A 21,406-nucleotide genomic window follows, 5' to 3' on the forward strand; every position below is an offset into this window, starting at 1 on the left:
CCAAAGCCGCACTGCCGCACCGCCACTAGTCACGGCTTTCCGCCAAGTAACACAGAACCTACAACCAACAAACAAGCAACGCACGTACAATTACGTGAGCAATGTTGAACAACGCGCGGTCCAGAGAACGATCACGCCGAGGACGAACACGCCACCGCGTCGCTCGGCGCCAGCATCGCGCCTTCTCAAAAATCCCTAAACGATGCTGTCCCTGGGCACCTAAGATCAGGTCACGTGAGGGATTTTTCTACGATAACTAGACGCACGCATCGCGCGTGAGGCACGGGGGTGAGGCGAGGGAGGGGGGCATTCTTCTGCGGCGGCTGCTTTTTACGGCGCGGCCGTGCGGTTGCCGTAGCATGAAGAAACTTTACAAGAGCGGACACTCCCATAGAGCCCAGCGGCCGAATCGACTTTACCGCTCCAAGCCGCCGGCAGTAATACTGAACGACGCTCCCTGTATTGGTTGTGGGCGCGCGCGTTTAGAACGCTAGCTGGAACATGTTATGCCGGCTGCGCTGATCGGCGCATTTTTTTTACGAAACTGCGTCACATGGTTGAGCTGTTTCTTCGCTAATTGCGACACAACGCTAGACGCGACCATTATGCTACAGTGTACTAGAATATTTGAAACAGAACAGCGCAGTTTCCACGGGGAGAAACAAGCGGGGAGAAACGACACAGACGAGCGCTGACTTGCAACTGTTTCAGATATGTCTTAACAATTCGCCCCAACGTCTGTTTTGTACTGGAATGCTAGACAGCTTTAGTTACACGTACGTAGAGGCTTCACGTAAGCAAACGTGAAAAGCCTACGCACCTTACGTGCACGCCATCTGAAACGCTTTTAGCTACACGTACGCGACGTACGCCAATAGAGACCCCGTAGCCCCATCTATCGGGAAATGTGAACACGGTGGTAGCCAATTCGATCCTGTCACTGTGTTTCAATGCAAGCCGTCTGCGCGCGCGCGGCCCGCTGTCGTTTGTTCGTGATCTCGCGGAACTCCCACGCGAAGCTGTCTACGTGCGCAGAAACGCACGCAAAGAATTGAATCTCACGTACGTCCGTGAGAGGCGCGCGCGCCCGCTACGTTGTACGCATGCGCACTGCTGACACGTAGAAGCTTTACGTACGCAAAGCCTCCACGTACGTGGAACTAAAACTGTCTACTTTCCAGTCGCACGACCGCGCCTCTCCACCTGACGCGCGCGGTATCTCCTGCAGCGGCGGCGTTGCCATCAGCCACTCTTGAAAGCTCGCCTCTGCAGTGTACGCGGCACACCAGAATGGAAGGCTTGTTTGGTTACATACCAACGCTGTTTCAGCGTAATTCAAATGTTGGCTTGCCATTTATTTAAATTCTTTTTTCAGGCAAGCTTATCAGCGTCGACTTTTATTGAACTGAGCCTACAGTTTCGGACTTTTCATTGTAAACAAAACTAGAAGCAGACGAAAGCCAGTCGATTATTTTTCGCGACCTCGCTAACACGGGTTTCGAGAGTATTTCGATAGTGCGAAATTTCGTGAAGTAGAGGTTCTTTGTGGGACCAACTCTGCCATTTTCGAGAAGAATCGCTTACAGTATTCGCCATATGAAACAGATGCAAAAGTATTGGTCGATTTAATTTGCACGTTATTTCATACGTGCGAAAATACGGTAATTTTTTTGTCCTCGCGGTAAGCAAGATGTAAAACTCGACGCCCGCAAGAAAGAGAAAGTACGAAACTGCGCCTAGTGCTTGACAAATTTTATTCCACATGCTTTTCATCTTATTCAGAATAACACAAGGAGAGCAAGTGCTTGCAATATATGGTTGCAAGGGCTGCAAATATGTAGCTAATTAAGCCTGCTCAGTTTTAGGTGTTCCGCTGCCTTTCGCTTTGACAGCATATTGGACTTGTTCAAGCTCATGACAAAAAATGCAGTGGTGTGGTTACATAAAATCTGACTACGCGAGGAGTCAAACTATCTGCATGCACACTGCATCCCACCTTTAAGGGAGCAGCGCATTGTATCATGTGCAAGATGTCCATCACACTTTCACGGTGTATTTTTTGTGCACTGAAACAACTTGTGAAAATGTCCTCTGGCCTGGTTATAAAACGAGCAGTTGAAACGAGGGGTCGAGCAAGCCTCCTTGATCATTGTGCTGCACAAAGGCTGCAGCATGCAAGCGGCGCCCTTGCTCTGCTGGAAGTAAACGGCTGTCGATACAAAGAGAGCTCTAGCTTGGAAGCACACATTTCTTTGTCACGTAGCCAGAGATATAATAAATTAGCATAGAGTCACTTAGCTGCACATGGTAATCACGCTCCACTGCTTCAGCACTGTCACATGAGCCCGAACGTCCCGCTTGCTTTTCTGTGCAAAGCTTCACTGTGTCAATCAGCGGTTGCTTTGCGGTTTCCTCCTTGTCCCTAGTGCCAAGAAGAGAACTGATGACATCGCTGTCCGCATTCCCACTTGCAACACTGCGAGCCAAGTTGTAAAAAAGACGGACAGAGAACTGTGAGCACGAACTGTTGCGGTGTTGAGTGAGCGTTGCAGCCAGATGACAGCCTAACGATCCCGAAGAAGTTCTCCACTTTATCCTGATGAAGCCGGGACGTCAACAAGTAGTTATAGCCAACTTGTTCGTGCAAATGGCGAAGGAGCTCAAGAGTACTTGTCAGATTAACTCTTAAGCCCTCCGCTGTTGACTCACGGAGGAAATTCTTCTTATGAGCATGCTGCTCCCAGGTGTCCAAGAAACTAAGCACCTCCTTTATTTTCTCAACACCTGCAGAGGTATGTCTCAGTGCTTCTGCTGGGTACCTTGAAGTCATTACACCAATCAGGGACTTCATTCTCATGAAGAACTTTTCCGTGGCTTCAGTGTTACCGCAGCTCATCTCCAGCTGAGTCCAGTACAGAAAAAATGCTCGCAAATGACCATGGCCAAACAGTTGGAATGCATAACGTGTCCGCATTTTTTCAGAATGGTTGGGTCTGATATGCACGCTTGTTATTCCTCGCATTTCCTTCATTGTGACAGCATTACTGTCGAGTTTGAAAGCCTCTAGAGCAAAGTGCATGGAAACGGAACCCTGACGGGTGTCAAAATTTGTGACGAGGGGGGTATGGTAGCACGATTCAAAGACAGGAATCGCACTACAATACCCCCCTTGAAAATGCATTACCAACAAGCCCACATTGCAACCCTTGTGACGAGGAGCCGGTTTCGGACACTTTTGACCAGGTGTGGAAAATTTTTAAAAATGCAAAGAACGGCCGCTGTCGACAGGATGTGGCTTCCTACAGACCACTTCTTTCGATGTTGCTCGAATGTTGAACATGCGCAACATTTTCCTGTTCCTTGCGTCGCACGTTAGGTAGTCCACAAAGAGACCAGCTCTTTTTGTCAGAACTGTGGACTCGAGTACACTTTTCAGCAGGTCAGCAGGCATCTTTCATTCTGCAACGCTGTGCCTTTGCAGATATGCATTTCATGTTCTTTCTTCAGGATGTTAACGGTATCTTGAATTGTTGCCACTGGCGCGCCAGCCACCTGCTTACCCATCACGAACGTCTTCAACTGCAAAGAGCCAGCGCTGTCTCCAGTCATGAACACGGCCTTTTTCACTGTTACCTTACCTGAAGTCGAGTCGAGGGTAGCGTCCAATGTTTCCCAGGCACCTTCATATCCATCAGGGCGGCGACATTCGCGGTGGCAGCCGCACCAACTTCGTTGCCAACCACAGGTTCGTCAACATGTGTCTCGTCTGCAACCTGCCTTCGTGCCTTCTTCTGAGGCGCGACTTCGTCACTGCCCTTCCTTGTCCTTTCATTTCTCTTGGGAGAGGGCTTTTTGCTTAGGTAAGCTGGCAGGTTCGGCAGAATTGTGGGGACTGCGTCCGGTGCAAGTGTGGGCGTCCCTCGTGGAATGCGAACTTCTTCGCCATTTATGCCGTGGGCATAGTCTCTGATTATGAGGTGTTGCTCAAAATGCAGTTCACATACCGCGAAGTCTTCGGTTAGCGGCTTGTCGGCTCTCTGTAGGTGCCTTTCCCACGTGGACCTCCGCTCAGGATCTGCAGGCGCCTTGAACAGCGACATCTTCTTTGCAGTATTTGTTCGGGCGTATCCTGTGCTACACCCGGGGCGTAGCTGTTGTGGAGGCGTTGCTTTTCATTAATCGATTATCGGCTTTTCAGCTTTTCATTAATTGCACACCCGAAACACAGCACTAAAATGCACTGGCCTCGCATGCGGAGACCAGTCGCCTTCAAGAGTGTTCGACGAGAGTGCCACCGCTTCGGGTTACACTTCCGGTGATGCGGTAGCAAGGCGCTCCTCCCTCCAATCGTTCCACTGCCCTCTTCTAGTTCACAGTAATTATGCTTCAAAAGTAACCAAGGGAACGAAATGAGTTATAATAATGTTGGGGGTCAGAGGAAGCGCCAAAACTTGTCCCAGTAACATGCAGTACACGCTAAGTGAACTGTGTCACACGGCCGAGCTACTTTTCGCTAACTGCGTCACAACGCCGGGTGCGACCATTATGCCTCAAAAGTACCAAAAAAGAATGAAATTAGTTGTAATAATGTTACTGGACAGAGAAAGCGCCAATACTTGTTCCAGTAACCTTGAGTACTCGTGAAACTAACTGCATCACACAGCCGAGCTGCTTTTCGCTAACTGCGTCACAACGCCAGGCGCGGCGAGCGGACCCATAACCTACCGAAATTAGTTACAATAATGTGAGACCGAGGGAAAGCGTTGCAGACATCTTCCAGTACGACTCGTTAAGTCAGATTAACTGCGCCAGGATGGCTGAGCTATTTTTCGCTAACTGTGTCGCAAGTCTAGGTTCCGTGCCGTAATCCTAATCGATTGCTTGAATTGCGTCGCAGACGGTCAAACAAGATTTCTCACCTTGCCGTAGTGCAATAGTGCAGCGGTGCTGTGTCGAAGTGCCAGAAGGAACTCAAGAATAAGCCGGGTACCCAACAAACCAGCTACACCGGAAAAAGACACAAGCAGGTCACCGAACAAGCAACCGCTTACATGCGCATCGCTCGTTTCGGTGGCGTACGTGTCTGGCGCAGGTCGCATGCATCTGGCGCCTTTGGCGTGCAAGATGCGTGCGTTTCCTTGCGTTACCTAGGTTGTTGCTAGGTGACGCAAGGAAAATAATTCCGAAGCTACAAGTTCATTCATATGGAATTTTCGCGTTAGTTTTGGCAGGAAGTAATTAAAAAAAGTAATCCAATGTCTGTTAGCTCCATTTCACATTCTTATTTTCCAATGCTTGCGGCAGCTGACGGACGGCATCAATACTAGCGTGACGTATTTCCTGTTGCCAGTTTTCGCCGATTTTCCCCTCTTGTTGAATTCCTTTTCCTATGGCCATATCTTGAAATGTGGCCAAAGTACGCATCCGCCTGTGCCTCATCTTCACAGCAATCTGCGATGTTTGCAGAGTGTGCGTAGTACTGGTAGCTTCGTATGCGCCCTGCTATGGACGTTTCCTTGGGAAGGTCAATTCCATCGCTCCTGCTGCCGCAATTCCTCCCCAGCATTCTGACAGCGAAGTTCCGCGCTCATCTAGCGAGGTGTGTTCATGTTTACCTGTGTGCTGGTGACACCGTGTTTGTTAATTTAGTTACAACACGTTGACGGGCTAGTTGGTTTGCATCCATCATAGAACTAGTAAGCGCGCGACTGAACGACGACGTAGAAAGAAAGAGACACACAGAGGTAGCGCTGTCTCTGGGATTCTTTTTCTACATCCTCGTTCCGTCGCGCTTGCACATTATATCACTGTTGATTTAGTTAGTAAGTGAATGTTTACAAGTTTATACGGCCGATAAAACTACTGTCCTTCCTTTGTACAGCTATCTCATAATTTACTATCGCAATCGGTGCTTCGCCTTTCGGCCGAAACCGCGGCTTCTTTCTTTTAGTTTTCAGCCGAATGCTGCAATTACCACGCCCTTGATTTCAAGTTCGTTGCGTCCTACAGTGCAATCCACACGATATGCAATAGCACCGCGTGTTACACGCAAACGTAGCTTCGTCCAAGGGTGCTGAACAAAGTGATCGAACTGTGCGCCGCCGGGAGAACAGGCAAAGTGGCATAATATGAGCCACGCAAATGCTCATCCTGTTGATACGACGCGTTTTAGTCGCCGCGCTTATCGTGATGCATGCTTCACATTGTTCACTTCGCGATACCAGCTTTTTCATCCGTCATGTTGACCTGACTAGTGTGCAGAGGGCGCGGATCATCGTAAGACCGCCACCCACCAGCTGGAAGAACATGCTTGCGCTTAATTCACAAACGCCTATTGAGGCTTCTTAAGTTAAGGAGGAAAGTATCGAAAGAACGCCGCATGAATCGAATGAAAGACGTGAGTGACGTCATTTCGACCAGGAGAGAGAGAGAGAGAGAGTGTGTGTGTGTGTGTGTGTGTGTGCGTGTGTGTGTGTGTGCGTGCGTGTGTGTGTGTGTGTGTGTGTGTGTGTGTGTGTGTGTGTGTGTGTGTGTGTGTGTGTGTGTGTGTGTGTGTGTGTGTGTGTGTGTGTGTGTGTGTGTGTGTGTGTGTGTGTGTGTGAATCCACCGTGCGCATTCGTTCGCTCACACCGTACGTCACAGGATGAGCAAAATCATGCGCACAGACTCGCTACATCACTTCGACCAAGGCTAAATTGAAACTGTTAGTGATATAAAAGAAGGCTGAAGGTGACAGCACGGAATAAGACAGCGAATTGTAAAACAGTAACAGGTTTGGATAATTAAACAAGTTTAGGCGTTTTCTTGTTAAATGTTTCATTGTGCAAGGAGAATCATAGCCTCGAAAACGTCGGGAAAAATAACCGCCCGCAACCCTATGAGCGTGAGAAAGCTCAAAAAAGAAAAATAGGAGTGCTAAAAAACATCAATGACGAACCTGACTGTTTTCGTGGACGGACGCCATATTGCTCCTTGCTTCCACCCAATAGTTTTTCATTACGAGTATAAAAGTAGGGAGGCAAGTTGGGCTAGTAGGTGGACGTTCATCTTGTAGCACGCTTGTTGCTTCGCTATAAACACACGGACAACAACGGCGCGCGTCCTGTCCACTTCTGCTTCTGTTGTCCGTGTGTTTAGAGTGCAGTAACCCCCGTGTTACAAGACGAGTATGAAAACTCAGGCTATTGCGCGCGTTAAGATACACAGCCTACCAGACATTAAGCAGAAGATCGCAGCGCAGAAGTTACTGCCTTCCACAGTAGTGCACGCCAAATACAATTATGTATGAAAACTGTTCAATGCATCTTGAGATGACAAATCAGAGCACGCCACAGAAATATAAGCACGTGCGATCAGCGGTTATCAGTAGTTGCCTCTGGCCAATCGGCCGCTACAGCGTGTTCCAACGCTTACCCGCGTCAGCTGGAGTGACGTAGACAGACATAATTAGGTTCGTAAGGCTGCTTCACGCCTGTAGATATTTCTTATGTCGGCAGCTGTGACAGCTGTTTAGGTTTTGTGAATCGACTTACGCTTACGAGCAGTAAACAGCGCTAAACAACAGGACAAAGAGAGGGACAGCGATGAGACAGGACAGAAGGCACTGGATGTGGCCTAGTTGCACGAGCTGCGCATGCGTTGCGCCCCCTGGCAACAGCGTGGAAAGCCGCATCTGCGCCTCCAAGTAGATTTCGGGTACCCCAAAGAAGTGACGCAGAAATGTGTGATGCTACTTTAGCTTCAACACATCAACTTGACCACCACGAACACATGTGATTAAACGTTTATAGTACGTATATGTATTCGTTTACAAGACATTGCATTGCCTCTATAAGACACGTGAATAAAGCGATCAGTTTCACTTTCCACTCACGTTGAATAAACGCAAACACGTTTCATCACTCCTTTCGCATTTATGGAAAGCTTCGCTGTTTATAGATTCCTGCAGAGCACGTTGGATTTGCTGAATGTTTCTTTTTTTGCCGAATGTCTTACCTATATTACATTTATAACATGTAGAAAGGTGCCAGTGCGACCAAGCGCAAGTCATCGGCTGCAATGCCATGTGATTGTACGCTTGCCAGACAATAAATTCGCCCGTCCTCTACCCTCATGTGTTCCCTTAAACGGCGAGCTATGTACACCTTACTTACGTGCAGAGTGATTCGGACGTACTCAGTTACAGGAGCATTCAGCGAAATTGCACCGCCTTTCACAACGCAGATGGATGTACGAGAAAGGCGGCAATGCGATCGACGCAGCTGTGGCGACGTTGCTCTGCCACACACTCGCTTTACCCATCTCAAACGGCATCGGCGGAGGCTTCGTGGCGACTATCTACCTGGCGTAAGTAGCTGCGTTCTCTTGTGGAACGCTTGAGCTTTAGTGTGCAAAAAGTGATCGTAGCCATTTTATAGGGGTAACCCAACCACTACCTGAATGTTTCTCAACTTTCCTGCATTTTGATGTCCTGTAGCTGACCTCATATGTGAACGAACGAGTTGAGCAAGTATGTGTGTAACTGGATCGGTGGACTGTATGAAGGACTAGGTCTTCACCGTGCGGATATGTGGAATCTCCAATGGTCTCATGAGTATATAGCTTAGACTGAGTTCGGGAAAACCACATGTTAGATATTTGCGGGCATTTGCGTCTTCATCCTTGTGACCTATGGAGTCGTAAACGCCATTTCACTCTCAAAGGTAATATTGCAAGAAAGTGATGGTATAAAATAACCAAGTCTGATACTCCTCATACATCTGATGCTTCTGACTCATGATGGTACTGCACTATGAAACTTCGAAAAAAATACCGACGATTCTGTCACCGCCCTAAATAATTTACTGCTATCAGTTAATCTTTCGTATCCCGGAAGGTGTATTCGTCATGATGTCGTGATGCAGAGGTAGTCACGCGAGAGCATAATTCTACGCGAAGGTACCGCATGCAAAGAAGCACGTCGCCTCAATAAAACAGGAGAAATCAGAGCCTTACTAGTCATCTTCAAAACCGATTGAATTTGCAGCCTCAACCAAGACTTCTAGTGGTATCTCTATTTATTCATTTGTGAGCATAGAGCACTCCTGTCCGATAAAACACCACACAGAGCTTCACAAGATGCAACAAAGAAACAGCAAGATCGCGCACATTGTACGTACGCACCAGAAGTAGACGAAGGAAAACGTAAACATATTTTCTCCATATTGCATGCCTGTTTTGGTTACGAATATGGTGGGTGGAATTACAACCTCATCAATTAGGCGACATATCTTCAACCACAAATTTGTTGCGTGCGTGGATTCGCTACTTCAGTGCTGAGTAAAACAGAATCGTGACTACGTTCCTGAGGCTCATCAAGACACCACCGCGGCAGTCGTAAAGGCTTTGAAAAGCCTGTTGATGCTCATAGGACTTGACATGGAGCATCCAGGACACATTGCCGTTCATAGCGCTTCGATGAACGCTGGAATCAACTACAGTGTCTTCAAAGCGATGAAGCAGGATAGGCACTTCTCCAACTTGCTTAGGATGAGCTGTCACGCTAATCAGGGAGCCCTCCCTGGTAAAGTGGACTCTTGGTTCGCGAAGTCAACATGCAGTTTGCTCATTCAACGAAGCGCGTCTATTTGAGCCTTTGCAATGTGGAAGACTCACAAGCGATTCAGAGAACTTCTTTGATGCCGGTAGTCCTCTGTCTTGAACCGATTGATGTTGTAGCTCAAACGCTTTGAAGAGGTTATTTCTGATAAAAGATACTATAGTGCAGAACGTTCTTATAACACATAATTTTACGCAATAAAAATAGATATGCCTTTCTACCTTCGGCCTGTCCTGCGAGAATTTTGGCGCAAAAGTAGTGCCTGCAAGAAAAACAATGCGGATGGCGCTAATCTTTTTGAGGACATTGAGCTTCGCATCTAAGCTGCATGATGCAATTTGGTGAATATTGACGCGCTTCGCCATTACATCGGTGGTCACATACATTCCAAGCTGTACCTCGAATACGAGATTGAGAAGCTCACGAACACAACGCCCGCTGCTGCGGAACATTGTACATTGTCGACATTGTACGTCACTGCTCTAGCTGTATGGCGTTGCCGTGACTCTATTCAAATTGGCCTTGCCAACGTCTGCTATATGATTTGTAGTGCTTGTACGACTGTTAGTGGGCACGTGCCCAGCAAATATTCGAGGAAATCATTGTGGCGTTGGTGGAACTTCCTGGCACCCATGCAAAATTGATTTCGCAAATGACCAGTGTACGAAGCTATCCCTGGTTAGCTTATCGATGTGCTGTCCATGCTGCTCTAGACGCCCCTCGAGGAAAGAGTATTTAGCCAACTCGATGTCGTAAAGAGAGAGCGCAGCAATCGTCTGAGCACCGCGAGCAACAAACACCTAAGGCCTCACAGCTAAGTTCCCCGTCATGGAAAACTGCTTCTACTGTGATCTTCTTGACAACGTGGCAAAAAAAAAACGTGCTGAAAGCCTACAGGCATTCTCTGCACCATTCGCTCCTGGATGCGGTGAAAGTAAGTGCGCAGGAAGAGCAACGCAATATCTGAAGATGCGATGCAGCTCCCCGCCTTGAGTTTTACGATGACGCGACAGTGTGAGTCACGCTTCCTTGTGCACTTCGGGGTCTTGCATGAATATTGACAGTGTCCTATAAGAGGATCACACGTTTTATTATCATTTCTTGTGATTGACCAAGTTTCTTGTATCGCTTCTTTTTTCATTTCATCGTGTTCACGCTGTCACCATTAAACTGTGATTATGGCGCTGTTGTAATGCTGCCGTTGTCATAGGTCGTCATCGTGCATTCGTTGTCGTACCATCGTCGCGATCTCGTGGTCATTCCATTGTCGTTATTCCGATCATGCACTTATCGTCACACCATCGTCGTTACGTGCCCGTCGTCATGCCATTGTGATAATTTCGTCGTCGTCACGCTGTCGTCAGTTTACGATACTCATAATTTCGGAATCGTCATCCCATTGCTGTGATGCCGTGGTCGTTACACCGCCTTCGGCTGCACCGGAGTATGCCTAGAATGCCGGATAGCGCTCGTGGATTGGCTAGGAGCGTGGTAATTTAAGCGAGAACGCTGTCAAATATATTTTGCACTGAGATGTCATAAAAAACGGAGAGTGTTCAGACCCTCAAGGGATTTGGCAAGCTCGAGAGCAAAAATTGCTGGCTCTCGCGTAATCGAGAGTAGATGTAAGCGTCAAATGGCAATCGGCAAAGGAGATTGGTTGGATATGATACTAGCCAGTATCTTGAAATGGCTGCACATGTAGTGAATGTTGGCAACGGCACACTCCCCCACACCACACCGCACCACGCCAGACTGCGCACTGGTCCATATGGACGCTGCCCAGCTAGAAGAAAACCGGCTGAAGGCCGCACGACAGGCAGCGAAAGACGCCAGGGAGGCAGAGCACACTACCTAGGTAGAATAAGAATGAACTGAATTGTGTTGTTTTACGTGCCAAAACCACAATTTGATATTGAGGCACTCCGTAGTGGTGGACTGCACAATAATTATGACCGCCAGGGCCTCTTTACCGTCCTCCCAATGCACGGGACAGGGGCATTTTTACATTTTGCCTCCATGTAAATCCACCCGCCACGGCCGGGATTTGATCCCGCGACATCGTGCTTAGTAGAGCAATACCATAACGCTTAGCGAAAGCTGCAGGTGAAGCGCGTGAAGGAGGCGCGGCGCCATGCAGCGAGGCGCCATCTCTCGAGATGAGGCAAAACTCACGCCGTCGAACTCGCGGACAGCTGGCGTTCAGCGCTCAACTCCAAAGGATGACAACTAAGTGTATAGTGCCCTGCATTTGCCTTTTGAATGTCGCTATTGGAAACGACAAATAAACTTTAGCGTACTAGAAGTTACAGCTTGAGTGATATTGTGAACATAATGAAGAACTCGGAAACATTATTTTTGTAACTTGTTTTGAAAGTAACTTGCCTATGTAATACTGTTCTGTACAAAGGGGTGGGACCATGAGACTGCATTATTTTCGGTTTTCACTAGCTGCCCGGATGATCTCGTTTTGTTCTCGCAAACTTGCCCGGGTGTTCTCGTTTTAGTGCCCGGATAACGGCTCTGGCTTTTTGTCAAGGTGACTGGAAGGTGGCCGACACCGGCAGCTAAAAGCATTTGATGCTTAAAAACGTCTAGTCCACACTACACCTGCAGCTCAAACACTCACGTTACACATTAACTGTCCTGTGAGTTTTTATCGGTTTTCCGAGAAAGCGTGGTGTCTTTTAAAACCTAACGGACTACGATTGTTGTATCTGTTATGGCGGTTTATCATGTGGACAACCACATGCATGGTGTACTGTCAACGGTGCCATTGGTTCCTCGCTGTATTTAGAAAAATGAGAAAGCGCGAGCTCACTCTCCAGACTTTTTGAGCTTACGTTGGTATTTTAAACAAGTTCAGGAATTCAGCGTGGTACTGACACAAACAACAGGAATGATGAAGTACGCATAGACGCACAGCCATCGTCATTTGCATGCAGCGTCATATATGCGTAAAAACGGGTAAAAAGTCTTTTAGCGAAGATCAAAAATATTTTGTGAAGGTTTTGTTTGTGCTGCCATGGCCACGCTTTCAGCCTTGCCACGTTCTAGCCAAGCACAGAATTTCACATTTCTGCATTTCCGCGTTGTCATTAAGAGTACTCGGATAGACAACAGAGCCAGATTCTCGTGCAAACAGAGAATGTCACATTTCTGCAATTCCGCGGTGTTATTAAGAGACTCGTGTGGACAACAGAGCTAGATTCTCAGGTAAGTAACATTGCTACATAAACCAATGCTTCTAAACCAAGGAGTTGAAGATGCGCATTCGTCGAAGGTTATGTGCGGCAATGGGAATTTCAATAAATTAGTTGAAAGTACGGCGTCCGTCTGTGCCTAACGCCTTTTCCTTGTGTGCACGTCCCCCCCCCCCTTTGTGTTTCGCCGGTAACCCTGTTTTCATGTTCATCATGCACCAATTGGCCTAATAGCTTGCGCTAACGAACTAATACCTTTCCATGGGTTGTGCGGACACAAAGTGACAAATACATTTGCTATTTCTCCAACCTTAGGAAAGATCACCGAGTGGAAACACTTATCGCACGGGAAACTGCTCCTGCGGCGGCTACGAAGGACATGTTTGTTAACAAACCGGGAGCTTCTCTGAGAGGTGAGTGTTCCGGAATGTGTTAGCGGCGTTAAACCATAAACGGCCAAGTAAGTCAAAGGCTTAACTGCACCTCCGTAGCGGGTAGGCCCGGCATTGCACTATCTTCGGGATTTTTTTGTACACGCGGACACGATGGTGGGGAAAGTAGCCCTGAAGAGCTTCACTATGAAAAGAAAAGTACATGCCCAAAATGTTGCAATCTATACGAAGCGAAGCGAAAGCAAAGCGGTTACACAAATGGTTTACAAGTAATGGCGATGCATATAATTTTGTTTGCTTTCATACTATGCAAACTGTAAATTTATATGATCATTCATATTTATCGTCCACAAAGGTCGCAACTTTGTCTTCATGCAAATTTTACCTATATGCGCAGCATTGTTCACAAGGTAGGCCGGAATACTAAGTCCACATCAGGTGGATTCTCAGCGTCAGACGTGTGCGAGTGATGTGGACGGGTGCGATTCACGATACTTGTCGAGGGAAAAATTGTGATGATAGTTGCATGCGCAGCAAAATGCGACATGTACCAAACAACGCTTACGGATTCTATACTCCTTGCGTAACAGTCGGAAAACCTATTCAGAAGGATTGGCTAAAAACAGGCACACTCCTAGTGGCACATACCGAATGGCTAAATGAACAGCAGTAAATAAAAAAAATCTATGAAACATAACTCACCATTCGATTACGAGATCGATGTGCTTTAGAGATATCTGTAAGCCAATGTTACATGTTTAGGTTTATGTAGGAATCCTGTAGTCGGACATGCCCCTTTTGGAGGATTAGCCAAGAACGGGCACCTATCCAGTGGCAAATGCTGAGGGGCAAAATATTTTTTATTTATTTATAAGAGAAAAATACGAGAAAATAAACTGAATAACTAGCGCTTAATTGTGCTGTTCAGCCTTCTCCTTTTCGCTTTTAGAGCGCAGCTCTTAGGCGCCTATTCTTGCGGCGAGCGTCAGCGTCAGCGTAACCGAGCGAACGAGCACAGCGAAAGATGAAAGCCAACACTAAGCGCGGGGGAGGGGGGCGGAAAGACGCGAGGAGGAAAGCGGGGAGGATGGTGCAGTAGGTGGAAAGCGGAGGAGGGCATGGCGAAGAGGGTGAGAATGAAAGTGGATTGCCGGCACTACCAGACATGCGGCCAGCCTAAAAAGAAAGCGCTGGCGTGGGCTTACTCACTGCGCATGCGCTACTTCGCCTGCGACGTCGTCGCTGCTAGAGCATGCGTTCAGCGCGAGGCACGCACGCACGAAATGGTAATAGTTGGCCAGACGCAAAAGTTGAGAAGAGAATTGCCGACTTTCGCGCGCAGGAGCCGGTAGTGCACTACTCAGCGCCGCCGTATGCCAGCTTCTGAAAATTTGTAGCCGATATTAGCCACCACGAAGTCAAGCCACAAGCCCCAGTCATATTATAGAGGCTAGAAGGTTTTCCTAGTGTCGCGAACGAGCCGGCGCAGCTGAAATAACTTGCTATGCCCAAGGCAGATGGCGCTACCGCCCGCTGGCGCGCGGGCAGGCACAAGAAGCTCTCATGGGGGTAGTGCTCTCTGGTTCAGTCGGTTGATCGTGTGTGTGCTGCTGTCACTGCTTTGACAAGGCGTTAAAGTGCTAAAGACAGTGCAAACTCTGGCGTAGGTTATCTTGTCCTTTAGATTCGACACGGACTAGCTGTAACGCCGAGAGCGTGCCGCGGCAGGAGCAAATGCAAGCGTCACATCGGGCCCGATCGACCTACTGCGCCGTAAAGAAGCGTAAGAACACATCTTGTACATGATACCGAAACGAGAAAATGAAGCGGGACAAATTGCAGGGCGGAATGTCTTTATTACACAAGGTGTCATGGCAACAATATACTAATGCCTTTCCTTGTGGGAAGTGCCCTGTGCGAGGCTACCGACAGCGCCTCATTTTCAGCAACTTTTTCTTTTATCGCTGCGAGCTTTGTTTACTGACTTTACAAGAAAATGTATCCTAGTCAAGGCGTAAAACTTCATCACTTCTGTCGTAATTCGACGTCCATGCTCCTCGCAGCTCTCACCTTGAAGCTCACGTCCCTGAAGAAAATGCAGAAAGCTGACCATGCTATCTGCGTGTAGCTTATTGCGACTGAAAAACACCGTAAATGCGTCCTCAAGCTTTGCTATGAGCTGTTCAATTGGCCTTGATGGATAAACTAAGCCTCCATGGTCGAAATTTCGAGTGAGCGAGGTATTGTTGTTTGACTCGGCTTGCAAAGACAAAGTGCTGAAACAAGTTGCACATTGAGGGCAAGGAAATCTTTTAAGGATTTTTCTTACAACATACCCAGCTACATAAAAAGATTAGTCTGCTGTCACTTTTTTTTTGTCTACACAGCCCTGAGGATCGCTCAGGCTGCTGTGCTCCACGAGCAGCTCTGCATGCAGCAGAAGCCAAGTTTCCGCCATCCAGTAAATTATCGAAAAGTTCAGTTATTCGCGCTTTTTTTTTCTTTGGGGACATGAGATGGCTGCAAGAGGGCAGTCACTACTTCTGCAGGTACTTTTGCTCCTTTTGGAGGCTTTGCGAGGCTGTAGAAAGCCAGGTTGTTGATAATTATCAAAAACTGCCCCACTATTGGATGATCATTGCAACCGAAGCACTGGCACGCAACACCAAATACATTCTCCATCCTGTCTTGGCTTAGGTTTGCGGTCAACAAGTACTTGTATTGCAAGGACGTGGTTAGGTATTTTACAAGCGGCAGTGTGCTTTGCAGCGTTACACGAAGCCCAAGGGCAGTTCCTGCACTTAAAAAGCCGCCACCATGCTGTGCAGCATATTCTTCCCATTCATTGAGAAAAACAATAAACTCATTAAAAAACTGTGCACTTCTTGAATCGGCACGAAGGCCTTTTGATGGGATTCTAGACGACATTATAAAAATTAGTCTTTCCATTAGTTTTAGAAACCGTTCTGTCGTGTCGATGTTTCAGACGTTGTCCCGTTGCAAATGCGGATCAGGAGCTGTGGGCTCCTCATCCGCATGAGGATACATTCCAACACCCACAGCTGATTGAACCGCATGCCCCGGGTTGACTTTCTGGAAGCTGCCTCGAAACATGCCTTCACACCAAGGCGCTGCTTTAGAGGAAGGCCTCCAATTTTCTCCTCCAGCACAATAGTTGGGATGGACTGCGGGAGTACCCGGAGGTCTTTGACGGTCTTGCTGAAAGTTTTTTTTTTGGGGGGGGGGGCGGAATAAGTCAAGGGATTTTCGCTTCCTTGCATTTATTTGTTTCAAAGTCGTTAGTCGTTTTTTATGCTGCCAGCTGAACTGGTTCAAGATAAGCTTTCTTGAGTATTTGCATCGTAGGCAAGTATTGCATATCGGACGTCGTCACAGTGCAGCATTTCGAGAAGTACGCTTTTCCATGCTGTGTATGTTGGCCAGGTGAGAGAGGCTCAGTCTAACAGCCGGGACAAAGTAGCAATTTATCTCGTGCTTTGAACGTAGCGTTCGTTGAAATGCCTTGAGCACACGACACAGGTTTCGTCGAGAGCCTTCATCTCGCGTTATGTTTCGAGCCCATTCTTGCGACCGATGAGGGTCGGACGGGGCGCGGAACGACACTTTTTTTTTCGACGACTTGTAGCCACCTTTGCAGAGCGACACGAAACACGTGCGACCTTTTTTGTCGGCATTATTACACGTGCATCTAGAGGCACAAACAAATCACGCACAAATCCCAGCCCGCGCGCACTTGCCAACTGGCTGGGCGAACGGCGCGCCTAGAACAGCGCGGCCAAAACTCGCCTGGTAGCTGCAGCGCCACCTACGCAGTGCATCCAAACTGGTTTCACAGGGGCCCCTTGAAATGGCGGCCGTTCACGGCACTAGGAAAACCTTCTAGCCTCTGTAGTCATATCTTCGAACGGAGCAAAATCGAAAAGACGCGCTGTCGCGGACATGCGAGAACACGCGAGGACGTCCCGCAAAGGCAGCACAGCCCGCTGCGGGCGCTTCAAGATACCGTGCGTGCTGCTGCGTACTGCGCATGCGCACCTTCGCCTCCGCGGGTTTCCTGCGTACGCGGAGCTGTTGTGGACGCCCAACTAAAGCTGTCTACTATATCGCGGATTCGAAACACCTAAACAGCGGCAATCGAAATTCGCATTAGGGAGTATGGTAATCGTCGATGACATTTTTTTCGCTCTTTTAATTTTATTTTATACCATGAACCTACTAGCACAGCAGCAAGCCTTGTAGAGTAAATCAATGATGTTAAAAAAAATGAAAGTTGCTCAAGAAAAAAAGATTTAAAATATTTGATGGAAGATACACTTGTAAAACCTAAGGTATTTGGTTGTCAGAGGTCTGATGACAGAACAACATAGGTCTAATGATCGGACCTTGTACTGTGTATTTTAGTTTTCGTTCCTGTTCTCATTTTTTTTGCTTGAACAGCTTGGCTAACGTTAGCTGGGACACCTTGCATATAAACGTTACACCTGTACTACACGGGCACAGAAGGCGACATATGTTGCTAGTGCCTTAAATTTTAATGCCATTCGCGGGGTGCCACACGGACATGCTTAGTGGCATTAAGACTTAATGCCAATCGCTTCATAGCGCGTACTTCTAACTCGCTCGGCCATATAATGCGCTTTCTCGTTCCCAGTGACTCCTCATTCTGACAATAATAAACCATTTTGTCGGGAAAGAAGCTCAATATATCTTTCGCTTTGTTTTAAAAGGAGCTCGTTTTTCGAGCTGTAGTGCATTCCTGTAACCATCACAACTCACTTGGCCATCGAATGCATCGAAAGCTTCGGGTTCCAACAGTTTGCTGGTGGGTGAAAAATTACATTCCTGAAGCAAACTACATAAGACAGAACCGTTAATGTTTTCCCGCCATTTCTGAAACGTTTCCTGCCTAAATAACTTTTTCAAGCTTTATAACGATTGGCAAGCAATATTCACCGTTTCACTGCAGCTATCGCCTTCGCGACGATTAATGTCGTTAAGTATATGCGTATAGCAGCGAACGAAATGTAACAGCATTAAGAAACTTAAAGCTTTTCATTTTTAATCGCATTAATCTCGCCCATGTGGTATCCGCAATGCGACCTGTACAATCCTTGTATGCTGACCAAGTATGCTAAGTCTGCGCATAAAAAAAAATAACTTCATATGCAGATCTCTTTTTCTTCGTTGAACAGCTTGGCTAGCTACATTCAAACGGAAGGAGATATCCAGACGGCAAAGGAAAGGGTCGTCGCGTAAAGCTCAGACAATGTTGTTGACGTTACTCGCTCTAAACGCCATGGAACTGTCTCGTCTGTGGAAGGATCGAAAATACCACAGTATGTCCACTAAAAAACTACTGCGAAGCGTGTTGATTGGGCGTTCGAGGGAAGTCTCGCTCATACCGAACCACTCCCGTTGCATAATGAGACACATCTCCGCTCAGTGCAAACGGAAGGGAAAAATCCAAAAGGAAAGGGTCAGAAGAAATTTGCACCAGATCTTCATACGCGTTTTCGCATTCTTGTGTCCATCTGAATGGTACATCTGTTCGAGCCAGTCTTGTTAAGTGCAGTGTCATTATAGCGTAGTGTCGGATAAACGCTCTAAAATATCCCGCTAGTAAAAAAAAAAAGAAACACGTGAAGTAGGTTTGCTTTAGGTGGCGTTACAAGCTTAGCTATTTGCGCCACGGACTCTTCTTGGTATTCTTTGCGGTACCATCTAATATTCGACCCAAACAATTTTCTTTATTTTTGAAACGCACGTTATTTTTGAAACTTATCTTGAGCATCGCTTCAAATAAGACAGCGAGAACATGTACAAGGTGTTTTTTATGCTTTTTCTCTCCTACAGTACACAATGATGTCGCCTGCATACGCATTGTAAATGAATGCTCGCGCCTTTGGGCTGACTCGAATTGCGGTCGCTCTTGGACGACTCTGCCTCGAAGGAAGGAACTTCACTCGTTGGGATCCGTTTCGAGACTGGTTTATTTACAAAAGATATTGAAGTAAGGAGAAGGGAAAGGGAGAAGAAACACAAAGTTCACGTTCTCTTTTGGCCGCACCGAGGCCCTCGTCCTTTTCGGGGGCGCCCGCGCCTCGCACTGAGTGGGCGGTTCGCCGAAAAGGCGGTGGAACGATTCAGGTTGTTTGGTCGATGCGCCGGCCGGCACGTGCTGCAGTGGGGCGCCTCTCGTCCGTTCGCCGGCTCCCTCTTTCTCTTGTGTCGTCGGTCCCCCAACCACGAGTGCAACAATGCTTGCTGCTCGTCTGCGACTTTCAACATCCTCCCCCGCAATGAGCGCCGGCTCATTCCCGGCCACCATTGTTAGCACAGGCTGGCGCCTCACTGAGCTCGAGTGGGTACAAGGCTTGTACGGGTCGTCGCAGTTCGCTTTGGTTCGGGAGAAGGATCTTGCAAGCACGTATTCGGCCATCTCTTCCTGGAAACGTCTGCAAAACACGACACATTCGCCACATCTGGCGTGGAGCCCGATCATCCCGGAGGAGAACTATGTCTCCCTCACCGATGCCTCTCCCTCTGCCTGGCTTTGTGATAAGCGCTAAATGAAGTTGCAGTAGGTATTCGCGTCTCCACCGATGCCAGAATGAGTGAACAAGCCCGGCGCGTCGCCTCCGTTGGTGTGTCTCTGCTGCCGATTTGACTTCGGTGGTTTCTCGGAAAGGAGGCAATCTCGTTAGCTGGCGACCGACGAGGAAATGGGCTGGAATCAAGGGCATAAGCTCCCCCGCGTCCGAAGACGCGATAGTCAGTGGGCGAGAATTTACGGCAGTCTCGGCTTGGGTTAGCGTTTGAATTTAGATCAGGTCCTGCGAAGAAGAGGTCGTTCAGTGACAGCTTTTCCGCCGCTTTAGAAGAGGCATGGAATACGGCTCTCAACTTGGTTGTTTTGCTACCAGGCCAGAGCACACCTCGGTGTGGCAAGTAGTAAATGGGCCCCAGGGCGGACTCACCCAGTTCGTTCGCTTCCTCAGTGTGTGCAGCTTGCAGGTAGTTCCTGATTGCCTGATCGTAGTCTAGAATGGCTTCGTCATGTCGAAGCAGCTTCGCCGTTAATGAGCGAAGTCTGTGCGATGATGTGCTCTGCTTGTCCGTCAAGTCTGACGCGTTCTCTTTCCATGGGAGAGCTATTTGGTATCTACCGTTCTTGTGGGTGATGGTTTCTTCAAAGACCCGCAGAACGCTGTCGTCTTTGGTAGTCAGCTGTACATCGTCGACGATCCCGAGGTGCTCCATCTCCCAGAATGATCCTAGTTGACGAGAAATTTCGTCGGGTGCTGTGGTCACACCTACCCGCATCACTCCGGTGGTTGCTGATAGTGGCTGGAATGCCGCAGGTGGGACGGAACCAATGTGGTATGCTTCCTGCTCTGACGCGTTGCCTGTCACTGATGGAGTTGTCGACCGGCTCTCGTTGGCTGCCTGACTCCTGAGAACTCTCTTGATCTTTGTTTTGAGGAAGCAGATTTTCTGGATGTATGCAGCACAAGCTTCTAATTCTGCATCTAATTCTTGAAGATCTATCTTCTTTTCGATGCTCTCGTTAACAGATTTCAACTCATCTGCTTGTTCAAGAAGACGGTCGAGGCGTTCCTCAATCTCACCGACTTGGATGGTTGGTGATTGCAGTAGGTCGCTGGCCGCTGCGATGATTTTCTCGATTGCGTGTCGCAGGGCGGTCTGCTTCTTCTGTAGTCGTTCCATGGCGCTTTCGATGTCAGCAGGCGAAGTATTCCCGGGTTTCGGCACCAAAAAATGTAAATGAATGCTCGCGCCTTTGGGCTGACCCTAATTGCTGTAGCTCTTGGACGACTCTGCTAACTTTTGCTGCGTGTTAACTAAAGTGGACGGCGTCGGCCGTGCACGTAGGAGCCTCGAAGGAAGGAACTTCACTCGTTGGGATCCGTTTCGAGATTGGTTTATTTGCAGAAGATATTGAAGAAAGGAGAAGGGAAAGGGAGAACAAACACAAAGTCCACGTTCTCTTTTGGCCACACCGAGGCCTTCGTCCTTGTCGGGGGCGCCCGCGCCTTGCACTGAGTTCGCCGAAAAGGCGGTGGAACGGTTCAGGTTGTTGGTAGATGCGCCGGCCGGCACGTGCTGCAGTGGGGCGCCTCTCGTCTGTTCGCCGGCTCCCTCTTTCTCTTGTGTTGTCGGTCCCCCAACC

At 48.2% G+C, this 21,406-nt stretch overlaps 1 protein-coding gene across 4 annotated transcripts in view; it reads left to right on the forward strand.

Annotated features, from left to right (window-relative positions):
• LOC135905603 (scoloptoxin SSD14-like) overlaps positions 1-21,406 on the forward strand; it is a 153,697-nt gene that overhangs the window by 61,311 nt on the left and 70,980 nt on the right. For 3 of the 4 annotated variants that reach the window (XM_065436555.2, XM_065436553.2, XM_065436554.1), the window contains exons 4-5: positions 8,225-8,347; positions 13,118-13,215. In XM_065436555.2, the coding sequence (XP_065292627.1) occupies positions 8,225-8,347; positions 13,118-13,215 (221 nt within the window). Of the gene's footprint in view, positions 1-5,416; positions 5,600-8,224; positions 8,348-13,117; positions 13,216-21,406 lie in introns of those variants that run through there. The other variant, XM_065436556.1, reaches the window with a different exon arrangement.

Source organism: Dermacentor albipictus, chromosome 1 (genome assembly GCF_038994185.2).
Source record: "Dermacentor albipictus isolate Rhodes 1998 colony chromosome 1, USDA_Dalb.pri_finalv2, whole genome shotgun sequence".
Classification (NCBI taxonomy): Eukaryota; Metazoa; Arthropoda; class Arachnida; order Ixodida; family Ixodidae; genus Dermacentor; species Dermacentor albipictus.